This window comes from Hyla sarda, chromosome 1 (assembly GCF_029499605.1).
Source record: "Hyla sarda isolate aHylSar1 chromosome 1, aHylSar1.hap1, whole genome shotgun sequence".
NCBI lineage: Eukaryota > Metazoa > Chordata > Amphibia > Anura > Hylidae > Hyla > Hyla sarda.
In genome coordinates this window covers 252,617,039-252,631,525 of record NC_079189.1, presented here as the reverse complement: position 1 = coordinate 252,631,525, position 14,487 = coordinate 252,617,039, and the positions used below count along the sequence as shown (strand labels likewise).

At 44.6% G+C, this 14,487-nt stretch overlaps 1 protein-coding gene across 2 annotated transcripts in view; it reads right to left on the bottom strand.

Moving 5' to 3' along the window:
• The window catches only part of RANBP3 (RAN binding protein 3), a 161,797-nt gene that overhangs the window by 67,079 nt on the left and 80,231 nt on the right, over positions 1 to 14,487 (bottom strand). For both annotated transcript variants that reach the window (XM_056570817.1, XM_056570828.1), the window contains exon 10: positions 6,504 to 6,607. In XM_056570817.1, the coding sequence (XP_056426792.1) occupies positions 6,504 to 6,607 (104 nt within the window). The remainder of the gene's footprint in view (positions 1 to 6,503; positions 6,608 to 14,487) is intronic.

Below are 14,487 nucleotides of genomic sequence, written 5' to 3'. Positions count from 1 at the left end.
GATCTAATGCACTATTTCACCAGCAGCTATAAAACTCCACTGCGCGATGACATATACTGAAGCCGGATGAAGCGCAAGTGCGCGAAATAGCCGGTTATCGCCTCTGAGCGCACACAAGTGATGTCCTCCTCTGATCCAGTGGTCATTTCCACATAGAAACGCGAGTTGCCGAACCCGGTGCGGATTATCTTTTTTATCTTCCCACATATGAAAGATAGATAATATATATCATATATATATATATATATATATATATATATATATATATATATACATACATACATACATATATATATATATAAAAATAAATAAAATGAAGAGGGAAGCAGCACTCGGGGGAAAAAAAAAGTGAAGTTGGTGCACACAGACACGGTCCTTGGTCAGGGGTCCAGATGTAAATAATAAATTAGAATAAATCCGCAGCACACAAGTCCAATTGAAGTGAAACAATGAAAACATTTATTCCATAAATAGGTGAATGTTACAGCAACGTTTCAACCAGCTCTCCTGGTCTTTCTCAAGCCTAACACAAGTGTCACAAACTTCGTGTTTTATAGGTATATCCATTCAAAATACACAAATCATGTGCAAATACCAATTCAAATCAATATAAAAAAAACAGTGTACATCAAAACTCAACAATGTTGTGTTACATCACATATATAAAGTACAATGTACTCATCGTGCCATAGTGTATCAAAACCTTCATAAATCCCCAATAGTGTCCTGATTAGTCAGTCAGAACAGTTGTGAAAGTGCATTAAAATCATTTAAAAACAATAACATGCAGTTGGTATGGGAGGTATCACTCACGGCTGTAATGGAGATGATAAGCGTGTGTAGTTTTCCAGTGCGCATGCGCACCTCGTGTGTGTATCAAATCAGAAGCATGGGGTAGTATACAGACGTCACATCAACTGCGCGTCGCATCTAATGAAGGTCTCTAAACACTTCTCGGAATGCCAACATAAAGAGAGGGACTTGAGATTTATGGTCCTAGATCATATCCCACCCATGAAATGGGGTGGAGATAGACAGGGCCGTTTAAAAAGACGTGAGCTGCAATGGATAAATACCCTTAATTCATTAAGACCAGAAGGTTTGAATGTAGATTTCAAAATTTCACATAGAGTTATGGGGAGATAAACATTATCTGTGACTTCTAGGTGTCGTTACTGATCAACATTGGTGTATATAACACAAGTGATTATACATATCATGTTGAATAACCTAAGGTTAGGTTGGAGAATGCAAATTAATTTTTTCTGTTCTCTCTCTTTTCTTGCAATGCCTGTATGGAATAGGATTGGTCACTCACCGTTTGAATATCAATGTTATCTGTTTAGTGTAATTACTTGAATAAATAAGACTATACGATTTCATGTTTATGTGGTGATTCAATGGAAGCATGGGGTATATATTATGTAACTACACAGTTTTCTTTATTGATACACACTAGGTTTCACATTTTTTATATATTTTCTATTTTATTAATTTTTTTCATTTTTATTTGTTTTTATTTTTTATTTTATTTTTATATATATTTTATATTTTTTTGTTATTTTGTTGTTTTATTCATCTTTTCATTTTTATCATTTTATTTTATTTATGTTTATTTTGTGGTAGTAGTCTGTTGCCAAGGACTACAGAGAAGGTCTCTTATGGACGCAGTTCCATAGTATGCATGCTATGAGCCCCTGGTAAATGTGACCTGGTATGGTCTATAGGAGCGCGATCTATGTGAGCTGTGGTCCAGTGGTGTCCTCAGACTATGGTCTCCACTGGCCTGCGGGCTCCCAAGACATTGGACGCTGACACTTCATTGTGCCTGTATCTGATGCCGAATCCTAGCGTTCCATATAATTGCGAATGTACGGGGTGATGTGCAAGTATTGAATGAAACGTTGAGATCCTTATTTACATTTTGGTTTTGATTTCTTTTAATTTTTATTTGATTTATGTTGTTTTGATCACAATAATACTTACTGATGAATATGTTGAACACTAGTAGCGGGTTTCCAAGGTGATAGGGACGCTACATCACGAAATCGAGGCTTGGAACGCTGTACGCGTGCGCAGACGAATAAGCTCGAGCGTGACCTTCATTAGATGCGACGCACAGTTTATGTGACGTCTGTATACTACCCCATGCTTCCGATTTGATACACACACAAGAGGTGCGCATGCGCACTGGAAAACTACCCACGCTCATCTCCATTACAGCGGTGAGTGATACCTCCCATACCAACTGCATGTTATTGTTTTTAAATGATTTTAATGCACTTTCACAACTGTTCTGACTGACTAATCAGGACACTATTGGGATTTATGAAGGTTTTGATACACTATGGCACGATGAGTACGTTGTACTTTACATATGTGATGTAACACAACATTGTTGAGTTTTGATGTAAACCATATGTTTTTTTTTATATTGATTTGAATTGGTATTTGCACATGATTTGTGTATTTTGAATGGATATACCTATAAAACACGAAGTTTGTGACACTTGTGTTAGGCTTGAGAAAGACCAGGAGAGCTGGTTGAAACGTCGCTGTAACATTTCACCTGTTTATGGAATACATTTTTTCACTTCAATTGGACTTGTGTGCTGCAGATTTATTCTAATTTAATATATATATATATATATATATATATATATATATATATATATATACACACATATATATATATATATATATATATATATATACATACACATACATATATACATACACATACATATATATACATATATATACACATATATATACATATACATATATACACATACACACACACACACACAAAAACACACACACATATTATATTAATATATATACACACACACACACACACACACACCTGTCGTTCGCAAAAAATTTTTATATAATGTAGATCACATTTATGTTTGTAATATATGAAATGTTTAAAAAATTAGCTTTTTGGGGGTAAAAAAAAAAAATGCTGTCCCTGCAGCTAGCACCTGTATGTCTCTGTGCAGAGAGGCTCTGTAAAGGCTCCTGGCTCGTCAATTGCTGTGCGAGACGGGGGTGTATAACAGAGCTCTGCTTGTCTGCCCACACTTCCTGTATTTTGCCTATTCACAGACACTCAGGCAATACATAGCATTTTTTGCACCCAAAAATATACATTTTTTTTTAACCAATGTACATTACAAATATACATATTTATAGTTATAATCCACATTGTACAAAAGGTTTACAAAATTCCCCCACACTAAACCAAATACACCGGTCACCTAAAGTCCAGCCCCTGGTCCCTCTGAAGATCTGCGCTGAATTGCGCATTGGCTGGATTTGAATATTCATGGTCGCTGGTCACGTGAGCGCTCAGTAGGCACAGTCGCTCACGTGACTAGCGCTAATGAATATTCAAATCCAATTTACAGAAGAAAGAAGCCGATCAGAGGAACTAGGCGCCGGACTGCAGGTACGTATTTTAGTCAGAGAGCCTGCACCCATCTCCTGTTCACCCGCACTATAACCCGATGTATTGGGTTTAGTGAAGGTGAATGGGTGACCGTTTTCCTTTAAGCAGACTTCATAGCATATATTAAAAGAGAGGAAAGAGAGGGTGTCCCATAGCAATCTCCAGAACAGGTCTATTATGGCGTTGCTGTCAACAGGAACTAAGCTGTAATAACTTATATAGAGTGTACCTGGACATCGTGGCTTGCGTTAGGTGCATAGACATCTTTAAAAGGAGATGTCCGGCGCAGACTTTCTATTCCGTCCTGCCCAAGCTGCAAAAAAAGACTTTCACTTCCCTCCAGCTCCGTAACAGCTGATCGGTCAGCAGGGCTGTTTAGCCCGGTACATCACACAGCGTTTCAGCCTATCACCGGCCGACCGATCAGCTGTTGCGGAGCTCCGGGAGAACATATGGAAGTAAGTGAAAGTTTGTTTTGTCTTTTTTTGCAGCTTGGGCAGGATGGAATAGAAAAAGTCTCCTTTAACCCGATAACGACCACGGACGAGTATAGACGTCCAGGTTAGTGGCCGTTCCCGCACCTGGACGTCTATACTCGTCCATTATTCTCGTGGGTGCTGCCCAGTGCACCCACGAGATCGCGGCAGGGACTCTGCTGTATCACACAGCCGGGACCCTGCTGCACTGCCAGGACCAAAGTAAACTTCGGTCCCGGCAGTTTTAACCCTTACAGCCACAGTCGGAAGTGACCGCGGGCTGTAAGTGTTATGACAGAGGGAGGGGGCTCCCTCTGTCTCCTCTGCAGCAGCCCGCATCGCGATCGCGGGGTGCTATGTTTGGCCGCGGCTGGCCGGGACCTGCCGCACTGCCGGGAGTGAAGTTCACTTCACTCCCGACAGTTTAACCCTTACAGCCGCGGTCAGAAGTGACCGCGTGCTGTAAGGAGTTCTGACAGAGGGAGGGGGCTCCAGGTCTGCCCTGGGTATTGCCTGTAGGACGTGCCAGAGGCACGTCCTAATATGCTGCCTGCTAGTGAAAACTGGCAGGCAGCATATAACTGCAATGCTTTGGAATACTAAGTATTCCAAAGCATTAAAAAGTGTAAAAAATAAGTGTAAATATATATATTTATTAAAAATAAATTTATTAAATGAATCTAATAAAAAAAATTGCATAATGTGTAGGATCGCATTGGCGGACATCCGCAGCATGTAATATGCTGCGGATGTCCACCATGTGATCCTACACATTATGCAGCAGTCACGTTAATGAGCTCCCTGCTGCGGCTGGGTAGCTTTGTGTGTCCACTCATAGCGGCGGATTTCCCGCCAGCAGTCATGAGCGGACACACTGAGCTACCCAGCCGCAGCAGTGATGGATATATTCGCCATGAGCGGGTGCTTATTCCCACAACATGGCGGATATATCAATCAGGAGCCTTAACTGTCACAGACAGACGCGTTATACTGCCAGCCGACCAAGGACCAATCAGAGAGGTCCCTGGTCCAGCCAATAACTTGTAGGGGTGTGGTATATAAATGGGGTCACTTGTGGGGGTGGGGGTACTGTTGTGCCCTGAAAGCCAAATGGCGCTCCTGTCCTGAGTCCTACCACGCGGCCAAGGAACCATATATGGCTAAAGCGGGGGTATTCCCGAACATGGGACAAGCAGCTAAATAAAATATAGGGTGCATTTCTTTCAATATCAGAAGTGAGGTACAAAAAATATGCCCCCCAAATGATGCATTTGTGAAAAATTGCAAGTTTCGAATTTTTAACACTGACGTTGTAATAATTCCTGCCAAAAAACTATGGTGTTAAAATACTCACTGTACCCCCTAGCGAATGCCTTGAGGGGTCTAGTTTTTAAAATGGGGTCATTTGGAGGGGTGTTCCTATGTTCTACTACCTTTTAATTTCTGCAAACCTTGCATAGCACATAAAAAAAGATGTACTTTTCAAATTTTCAAAATTTCAAGTTAAATTGTTAGGCTTCTAACTAATTTAAAATGTTAATTAAAAACAAAAAAATGACGTCAAAATAAAGTAGACATCTGAAAGTATAAGTTTCATAAACTATTTGGTCAGTATGTATAAATATATGCAACCTATTAGTGTTAAAATAGCAAAAAATCTTCATTTTTTGTAAAAATTTCATGATTTTTTACATTGTAAAAAAAAAACTACAAATGATATCGGCTTACTTTTACTATGTACATGAAGGACAACTTGTGACAAAAAAACAATGTCAGAATTATCGTGATTGGCAAAACGTTACCAGAGTTATTCTCTAATAAAGACAGACATCCCCGATTTAAAAAAAACAGGCCTGGTCTTTCAGGGGCGTACAGGTTTATTTGTATTGGTCCTTAAGGGGTTAAGATAAAAGTACTCACGAACTCTAAGACCTGCTTCATTCCTTTCTTTTACTTCTTATTTCTCTTGTTAACAACTTCACAGAGTAAACTTTGTGACCCGGATGGAATACGACCTGTGCTCCATCCTGCCAAATGATATAGAGCACAATTCGTATTCCATCTGACCTGGGTAAGACCAGACATCTTATGTTGAAATTCACACTTTACTCTGCGAAGTTGTTTAGAAGAGAAATAAGAAATAAAAGAAAGGAATGAAGCACATCTTTGAGTTTGTGATTAATTTTATCTTAAAGATGTCTATGCACCAAGCCACGATGTTAAGGTACACTCTATATAAGTTGATACAGTGAGGATTAAGATACACCTCGTGCCTGTTGATTTGTGCCATACAATCTTCTCTGTGATTGAAATACTGTGTCGAGAGATGTTCTGTGTTTTCAAGTGTTGAGCTGTAATAACCAGGCACAGCCACTCTGCCAGAAGCAGTTAGCTCTGTTTTCTGCAGAGTTCAAGCCAAAGCAGCTTTGCAGAACAGATGTCGGCACCCCACATTCAGCTATTGATGACCTATTTTGAATATAGGCCAATCAATCAATTTTGATTGCAAAATCCTCATTAATTCTATTTGATAAGGTAATGGCCACCACGTAGGGGCAGTCTTATGACCTTACCTGGAGCTAATGTACTGCAGAAAGTAATTTGTCTGTGCTGGAGCATCTGCACTTTGTGGCCCAGGATTTTCAACATCAAGAGAATCTTTACTTTCAAGTCCAAGCTGCAATATTAGGAAAACGTATAAAAAAGCTGAACATTAAGAAGGGCCCATGCACAATACAGAAAATCAGTTTAGCTGCGCAGACATATAGTGCTGATTAAATTGATTGCAATGCAGTACCAGATTCCGCTGAAAGAATGAGCATGTTCATTCTTTTGTCAGCATATGAATCCATTTCCGAAGTGTGCACAGAACAGCAGAATCCAATTAACCTCTTAAAGGGATACTCCACCCCTAGACATCTTCTCCCCTATCCAAAGGATAGGGGACAAGAGGTCTGATCATGGGGGTCCCACCGCTGTGGAACCCCGCGATCTCAGCTGCGGCACCCAAGACATCCAGTGCACGAAGCGAACTTCACTCTGCTGGATGACTGGCGATGCGGAGGCTTGTGTTGTCACGACCACGCCCCGCTCATGACATCACAGCTACGCCCCCTCAATGCAAGTCTATGGGAGGGGCATGACTGTCACACCCCCTCCCATAGATTTGCAATGAGGTGGTGTGGCCGTGACATCACAAGCAGGGTGTGACCGCGAAGTTACGAGCCTCAAGCTCTGCACCCGACACTCTAAACAAAAACGCTGTGTGCAGCAGGGATTAGATGTCTGGGGGCAGAGTACCCCTTAAAGGACATAGGGGGACATTTATCAATGTTGGTGTATGTAGATGTTTTTTGTCGATAGTTTTGGTTGGTCTAAATTTGGTGCAATTGCACCAAATTTACCATACTTGTGCAAGCCCCATGATAAATTGTGTGCCAAGTTCTAAATCTCCACACAGTTCTATTTATACACCTGAGCTGCACCTCACTGGAAAAGTGGACACAGGGATTTTGATCTATTGCTTTGAGGCTCGGATTCCATTGAATTTTTTTTGTCCACCAGCAAAAACGCTAGAAAAACTGTCCCAACCTTTTCCTGCGTTTTGGCAGTTTTTGCTTGGGTTTTTGCTGGTGTGTGTAAACAGTCATTTTTGTACCGTGTGGCCATTTTTTCACTGCCTTCAGGATACCACGCCATGGGTCGGATGCAAAGCACCTGGCCCACAGAGTGTAAGGAGGTGAGGAGTGCTGTATAGCATATACAGGGTGCATAGCATACCATCTATAGATGACTGTATATACCAGATACAGTAGGCAGACGTCAACAATTGGAGGCTCCCTGTTTAGGAACACACTGCAGTATGGGCGCACTCCCCAGGGGAGAGCGCCAAAAATGTAGAACATTTTTTTTGGGTGATTTTTTTTCTTTTCTTCTCAGTTCAGAGATGTCATTGCGGAGGACTGTGTCAGATTACGTGGATTGCGACGATGACCAGCATTTTGCTAATTTCAATAAAAGGGTTAACGAAGGCTCTCAGGGAGCTTTTTTAAAATACATTTTTTTTCAATGTGTCGTGTATTTAATAATTTAATTATTAGGCTTAGTAATGGAAGCTGTCTAACAGACAAAAACAGCTAGCGCTAGCCTTCAATTACTACACCAGTACCCAACGCCCCAGGGGTGTCAGGAAGAGCCGCTACCAACAGGCCCGGAGCGCCAATATGGTGCTCTTGGGCCTAGGCGGTAACAGGCTTGTGTTATTTAGGCTGGGGAGGGCCAGTAACAATGGTCCTCACCCACCCTGGTAATGTCAGGCTGTTGCTGCTTGGTTGGTATCTGGCTGATACTGAAAATAGGGGGAACCACACACATTTTTTATTTATTTATATTTAAAAAATGTATTAATAAATAAAAACGCAAAGGGTTTCCCTTATTTTCAGTATCAGCCAGATACCAACCAAGCAGCAACAGCCTGACATTACCAGGGAGGGCAAGGACCATATTTGACTCTCTGGGCCTGTTAATACCGGCTCCTCCAGGCACCCCTGGGGCAGTGGGTTCCGGGGTAATAATTGGAGGTTAGTGCTTGCCGTTTTTGGGGCTAACACTAAGCCCCAGCTTAGTTATGGATTCAGTCTATTAGACAGCTTCCACTACTAAGCCTAATCAACTTACAAAAAAACACGACACATAAAAAAAAAAAAAAAAAAAAGTTTTCAAACACTCCCCCACAGCTCTCAACGCTGGTCATCGCTGCAATCCACTGACTGACGTAGTCATCTGCATTCAAGTATGTGAAATGAGAAGAAAAAAGGTTAGTAAATTTTTGGCGCTCTCCCTTGCGCACATAATGCGGTGTGTTCCTAAACAAGGAGCCTCCAATTATTGCTTAACTACAACTCCCATCATGGGGGGCTGTAGTTAGTTAAACAACAGCTGGAGTCTCCCTGTTTGGGAACACACTGGCAGAAAGGCTCTGTTCCCATTATGCAAAATGCATAATGAGAAAATAGTCAGGTCTGGACTGTGTAGCTCTTCCCCCTAATGACATCACTAGGGGCGGAGTAGTAAAGGTCACAGGAGTGAGCCCCCGTTAGCATCTGCTCCTCAGCCCCATGACTATAACTCACATCATGGACAGAGTCTGCCTCATGATGGGAATAGTAGTCCAAGGGCAGAGGGACAGATCGAAAGGGGGTCTCACTCCTGAGACCTTTACTGCTCAGCTGATGATGTCAGCATGGGCGGAGCTACACAGTCCAGGCCTGACTCTGTTCTCATTATGCATTTTGCATAATTGATCTCAGCAGGTCATTCTCCACTGTGATCTGCATTTAGTAACTTGACAAGCTGGCGGCACATGCGGCTCAACTGCGCTGCCTAACTGCTCCAGGCTACTGTATACAATTTTTATCACCGTATAACACGCACCCTCATTTTCACAGGAAAATAAGTTACTTGGAAGCTCTGAACTATGCCTCATCATCCACTCAACTTTGATTCCCCCTGCTCCTCAGTCCCCCCCCCCCCCCATCTTCCCCTGCCACATCATTCCTCCCCTTTTAATCAGCCCCTGTGCCACATTTACCCCACCCCCCTCTGATCCCCCCTGCACATTATTTCCCCCTTGCTTATCATTCTCTCTACTCATAATCCACCTGCACATTATTTCCCCCCTTGCTCATAATCCCCCCCTCTGCCTCATCATCCTGCCCGTGCTCATTGTTCCTCCCCTACTTTTTCTATTTTCCATATTTCCTTACCTGGCCTCACTCCGGCAGGCTCAGGTAATCCGGCAGGTCTTGTGGGCTGTGTGGATATTATGACGAGTGACGTCTCCTGCCGGCTCCTCTGTGCGGCATCAAGGACATCACTCCTCATTCTCTGCAGCTGCCGCTGGTCAGAGTGGCTGCAGCGCCGGCTGCTTGTTGAAGTTCAGCAGCCCGACAGTGGCCACTTTAGAACAGTCACCCGTAGTGGCTGCAGTAAATGAGAAGTGACGACCCTGATGCCATGCAGAGGAGCCGGCAGCGGACGTCACTCATCATACTATCCACACAGCCCACAAGACTTGCCGCATTACCTGAGCCTGCCGGAGCGCGGCCAGGCAAGGAAATATAAAAAATATTAAAATCAGGAGGAGATGTGTCTGGGCATGCAAGAGAAGCCGCTGCTGGTAACTGTTTTAAAGTGGGCGCGGCCAGGCTGTAGATCTTTAACGGGCAGCCGGCGCAGAACATTTATCGCAAATTCATAATCCCCGCCGGCAGGACACGGGAGCTCTGTTTGGTGAATAGCTATGTACCAATCAGAGCTCCTGTCTCCCGGCTGCGGTGATTATGATTTACTAGTTTTTGCCCGCGGCTTTGCTTGCGTTAAATTTGGGGTAACAGAGATTTACTTTTTCCGATCCTATAGTAATGAGGCCGCTCTGGGTAAGGTCTACGGGCATCCAAAACAACCCCAAACATTACATCTGCTTTTTCATGGAATTGAAGATCGACATCTTTTGAGGACTTTTAACGAGTCTGCATGCAGGGGAACACGCCTTCTCGCGCTGCTTATATAATGCCAACAGTCCTCCTATCCCGATCATCTCGACCTCCCATCCCGTCCTCATATCCCGTCCTCATATCCCGTCCTCCCATCCCGTCCTCCCATCCGGTCCTCCCATCCCGTCCTCCCATCCCGTCCTCCCATCCCGTCCTCATATCCCGTCCTCATATCCCGTCCTCCCATCCCGTCCTCATATCCCGTCCTCATATCCCGTCCAAGGTATTGAAATATCTCCAGCCGTACGGAAATTATGTGGGAACATACATTTCCCATTGATTTGCATGGGACTTTAAACAAAAACCCCGACTCTCACAAATGGGGGTAGTTAAGGGTTAAATTAACTATCCTATATTTTAAGTGGACATATAAGTAACATGTGACCAAGTATTGAAATATCTCCAGCCGTTTGGAAGTTATGCAGTAACATATTTCCCATATACTTGTATGGGACTTTAAAAAAAAAAAATAATAACTAAAAAAAAAAAAAAAAAACACCTTTTTAACCCCCTTGGGAGTGGAATTTCGAAAAATCCTCTCTTATTCCTTGTCTACATCTTAAAATCAACACCTGTGCAAAAATTCAGGTTTCTAGGTCCAAGGGTTTAGGCTGGGCGTTGATGAGTCACGTCTTCTCTTTTTATATATAAGATAAATTCCCCTCATAGGCCGTAAATGTACATCCTGATGCGCTTGGACTTAGAGCACCAGGACATACATTTACGTACTGTACATGACGCAAGCTACATCAGCAGCCAGCGCGATTGCGCTGATGTCCGCCATTAACCCCTCAGATACTGTGATCAATACAGATCACAGCATCTGTAGCAATGCCGTGCTTTAAATGGTTGATCTGAACGCCCATGGCACGACCGCGGAGATCAGATCAGATCAGCCAAGGAATCCAAAGGAGAACCAAAGGAAAATCACAAAAAGGGCGGGAGCTGTGTCCCCCAATGGATCCTTCGAGAAAGAGATTTTACGGTAAGTAAACAAAAATCTCCTTTTCTCTATCGGCTCCATTGGGGGACACAGAAGGTGGGACGTACCAAAGCCGTCCCTTGGGTGGGCAGATAAGCAGTCAGGCAGATGGCCGATCCACTGCCGCCTGCAACACTTTACGACCCAGACTAGCATCAGCCGATGCAAAAGTATGAACTCTGTAAAACCTCGAGAAAGTGAGCAAAGACGACCAGCTAGCCGCCTTGCATCCTGGGCTCTCCAGATTAGAGCCTCGGCCTTGCAGATATGCCCCAACAGAACGGTAGAATGAGCCACAACACTGAAAGGAGGAATCTTCCCCTTACAGTGATAGGCTTCCGAAATGGTGGCCTTGGAAGCAGGTTGTCCCTTACGACGACCTTCCGTAAGGACGAAAAAGGAATCACACTGACTAAACGAAGAAGTGATGGAGAGATAAGACCGAACAGCCCGAACTACATCCAGATGTGTAGTAAGCGCTCCTTAGGATGAGAAGGAGCAGGACAAAAAGACGGGAGGACAATCATCGAGATGAAAGGCCGAGACCACCTTAGTCAAAAAGGAAGGATCTGGCCGGAAAACAACCTTGTCCTGGAGGATCACAAGAAACGGAGAACGGCAGGAAAGAGCTGCCAACTCAGACACCCTCCGGATGGAGGTGATAGCAACAAGAAGCGCCACTTTCCAAGAAAGGAGGCGGAGAGACACCTCTCCAAGGGGCTCAAAGGGTGCACCCTGGAGGGCACTCAGAACAAAATTCAAGTCCCAAGGGGTAGAGGGTGACCGATAAGGAGGAACAGCGTGCGCCATTCCTTGAAGGAAGGTCCGGATATGAGAATTAGAAGCCAGGGGCCGCTGGAAAAGAACAGCAAGGGCCGAAACCTGACCTTTAAGTGAACTGAGAGACAACCCCAGTTCCAACCCCGACTGCAGAAAGGAGAGAAGACGGGGAACCGAGAAGGTTACTGGGGAGAAGTCCTGAGCTTCACACCAACGAAAATAAGACCGCCAAGTACGGTGGTAAATTCTTGCGGAGGAGGGCTTACGAGCCCTGAGCATGGTGTGAATGACTTGGGAAGAGAACCCTCAAAACCGCGGTCTCAACCACCACACCGTCAAATGCAGAGAGCAGGTCCGGGCGGAGTGGAAGGCGCAGTGGAGCGTAGTCCAGGAGCCTGACTACGTCGGCGTACCACGACCTTCGGGGCAAATCAGGAGCTTCCAGAATGGCAGGGACGGAAGAGGAGGGAACAGATAGGGTAGGGCAAACCCGCCCAAGGAATCACTAGGGCGTCCATGGCCAGGGCCTGAGGGTCCCGGGACTTGGACACAAAAGGAAGAATCTTCCGGGATACCCCAGAGGTCACAGAGCTGCGCGAAGACCTCCGGATGTAGAGACCACTCGCCGGGGTCGGGTGAGGACCGACTGAGGAAGTCCGCTTCCCTGTTGAGCACTCCCGGAATGTGAATGGCCGGAACCTTGCTCTCCGCACTGGTGAGAATCTTTGTCACCTCGGCCATGGCTGCCGAGCTGCGAGTGCCGCAGTGTCGATTTATGTACGCCACGGCCGTGGTGTTGTCCGACTGAGCGCGGACAGGACGAGACTGAAGACGGGACTCCCAATGAAGAAGACAAAGAAGAATCGCCCATAATTCCAATATGTACATCGGAAGAAGGGTCTCCTGGGGAGACCAGAGTCCCTGAACTGTCCAATCCCTGAACACGCCGCCCCAGCCCGACTGGCTGGCATCCGTTGTAACAACCTGCAAGCGAAGGAGAAGAAACAACCGCCCTTGGAGAAGAAGGGGGGAGCGGAGCCACCAGAGCAGAGACTGACGGACCCTGCGGGGAAAACAATCTGACGATCGAGGGACAGAGGAGACCTGTTCCATCGAGAGAGAATCGCCAGTTGAAGGGGGCGGTAATGAAACTGGGCAAAGGGTACGGCACCATAGTTGCTACCATCCGACCCAAATTCAGCAGAGGCCGTGTTGAATCAAAGTCCCAGGAAGGTTAGAGACTGGGTTGGACGGAGGACTGAATTATCCCGGTTGACCATCCACCCGAAGCGAATCAGAGTGTGGAGAGTGATGTCCAGATACTCCAGAGTCTGGGCTCCGGTTGGAGCCTTGATGAGAAGGTCATCCAGATAGGGTATCACCGAGATTCCCCTCGACCGTAACCGGCCCATCACAAGGATTTTTGTAAAGACCAGAGGAGCCGAGGCTAGACCGAAGGGGAGGGCTACGAATTGAAAGTGCCCCTCCGGAACCGCAAAGCGGAGGGACCGATGATGGCCCGGAAATATTGGCACATGGAGGTAGGCATCCTTGATGTCCACCGATGAAAGGAACTCCCCATGTTCCAGGGACGCCATCACCAGTGCTGTGGAGTCGGAGGAAATTTTGGGTACCTGGAGTCGGCAAACAATGCACCAACTCCTACTAAATTTTGATTGGAATTTAAAAAAGCAGGTTTAAATGTTCCAATTCACAAAAAGTTATAATTAATGACTTCTCTACTGTAAGAATAAAGACCAATGCATGCAGTGCCTCATGTAACACGTTAAGTGACCGTGAAGAAGCATGCTTTTCATGTGCTTTACTATATGGCACGCAACGCACAATTAGGAGCGGCAATACTTATACTTTCCATAGTGTTGTGTTCTGCTGTTACAGGGAACCATGGGTAACCTAGCCTATCACTGATAAGGGATTAAGTAAATATGTTTTTTTGCAGGAATAGAGACACTTGTATAAGTGAAGGGAATGGAGGGTCAATAGTTCCAAGACTGAAGCTGTAAACCATTGGAAAAACTGCTGTCATTCAGCAAAAGGCTATATAAACTTGTAAACTCCAATTGTTAGCTTAAACTTTAAACATGACTATGGGATTCTACTAGGGAAATCATGTTTTATAATAAAGGCCCCTATCTTCAGCAGAAGATCAGCAGCTTCTGCCCAACTACCTCTCTCTGCTAGAAGGGCTTAGAATAACTTGGTGGAACAGCTTCTTGGATT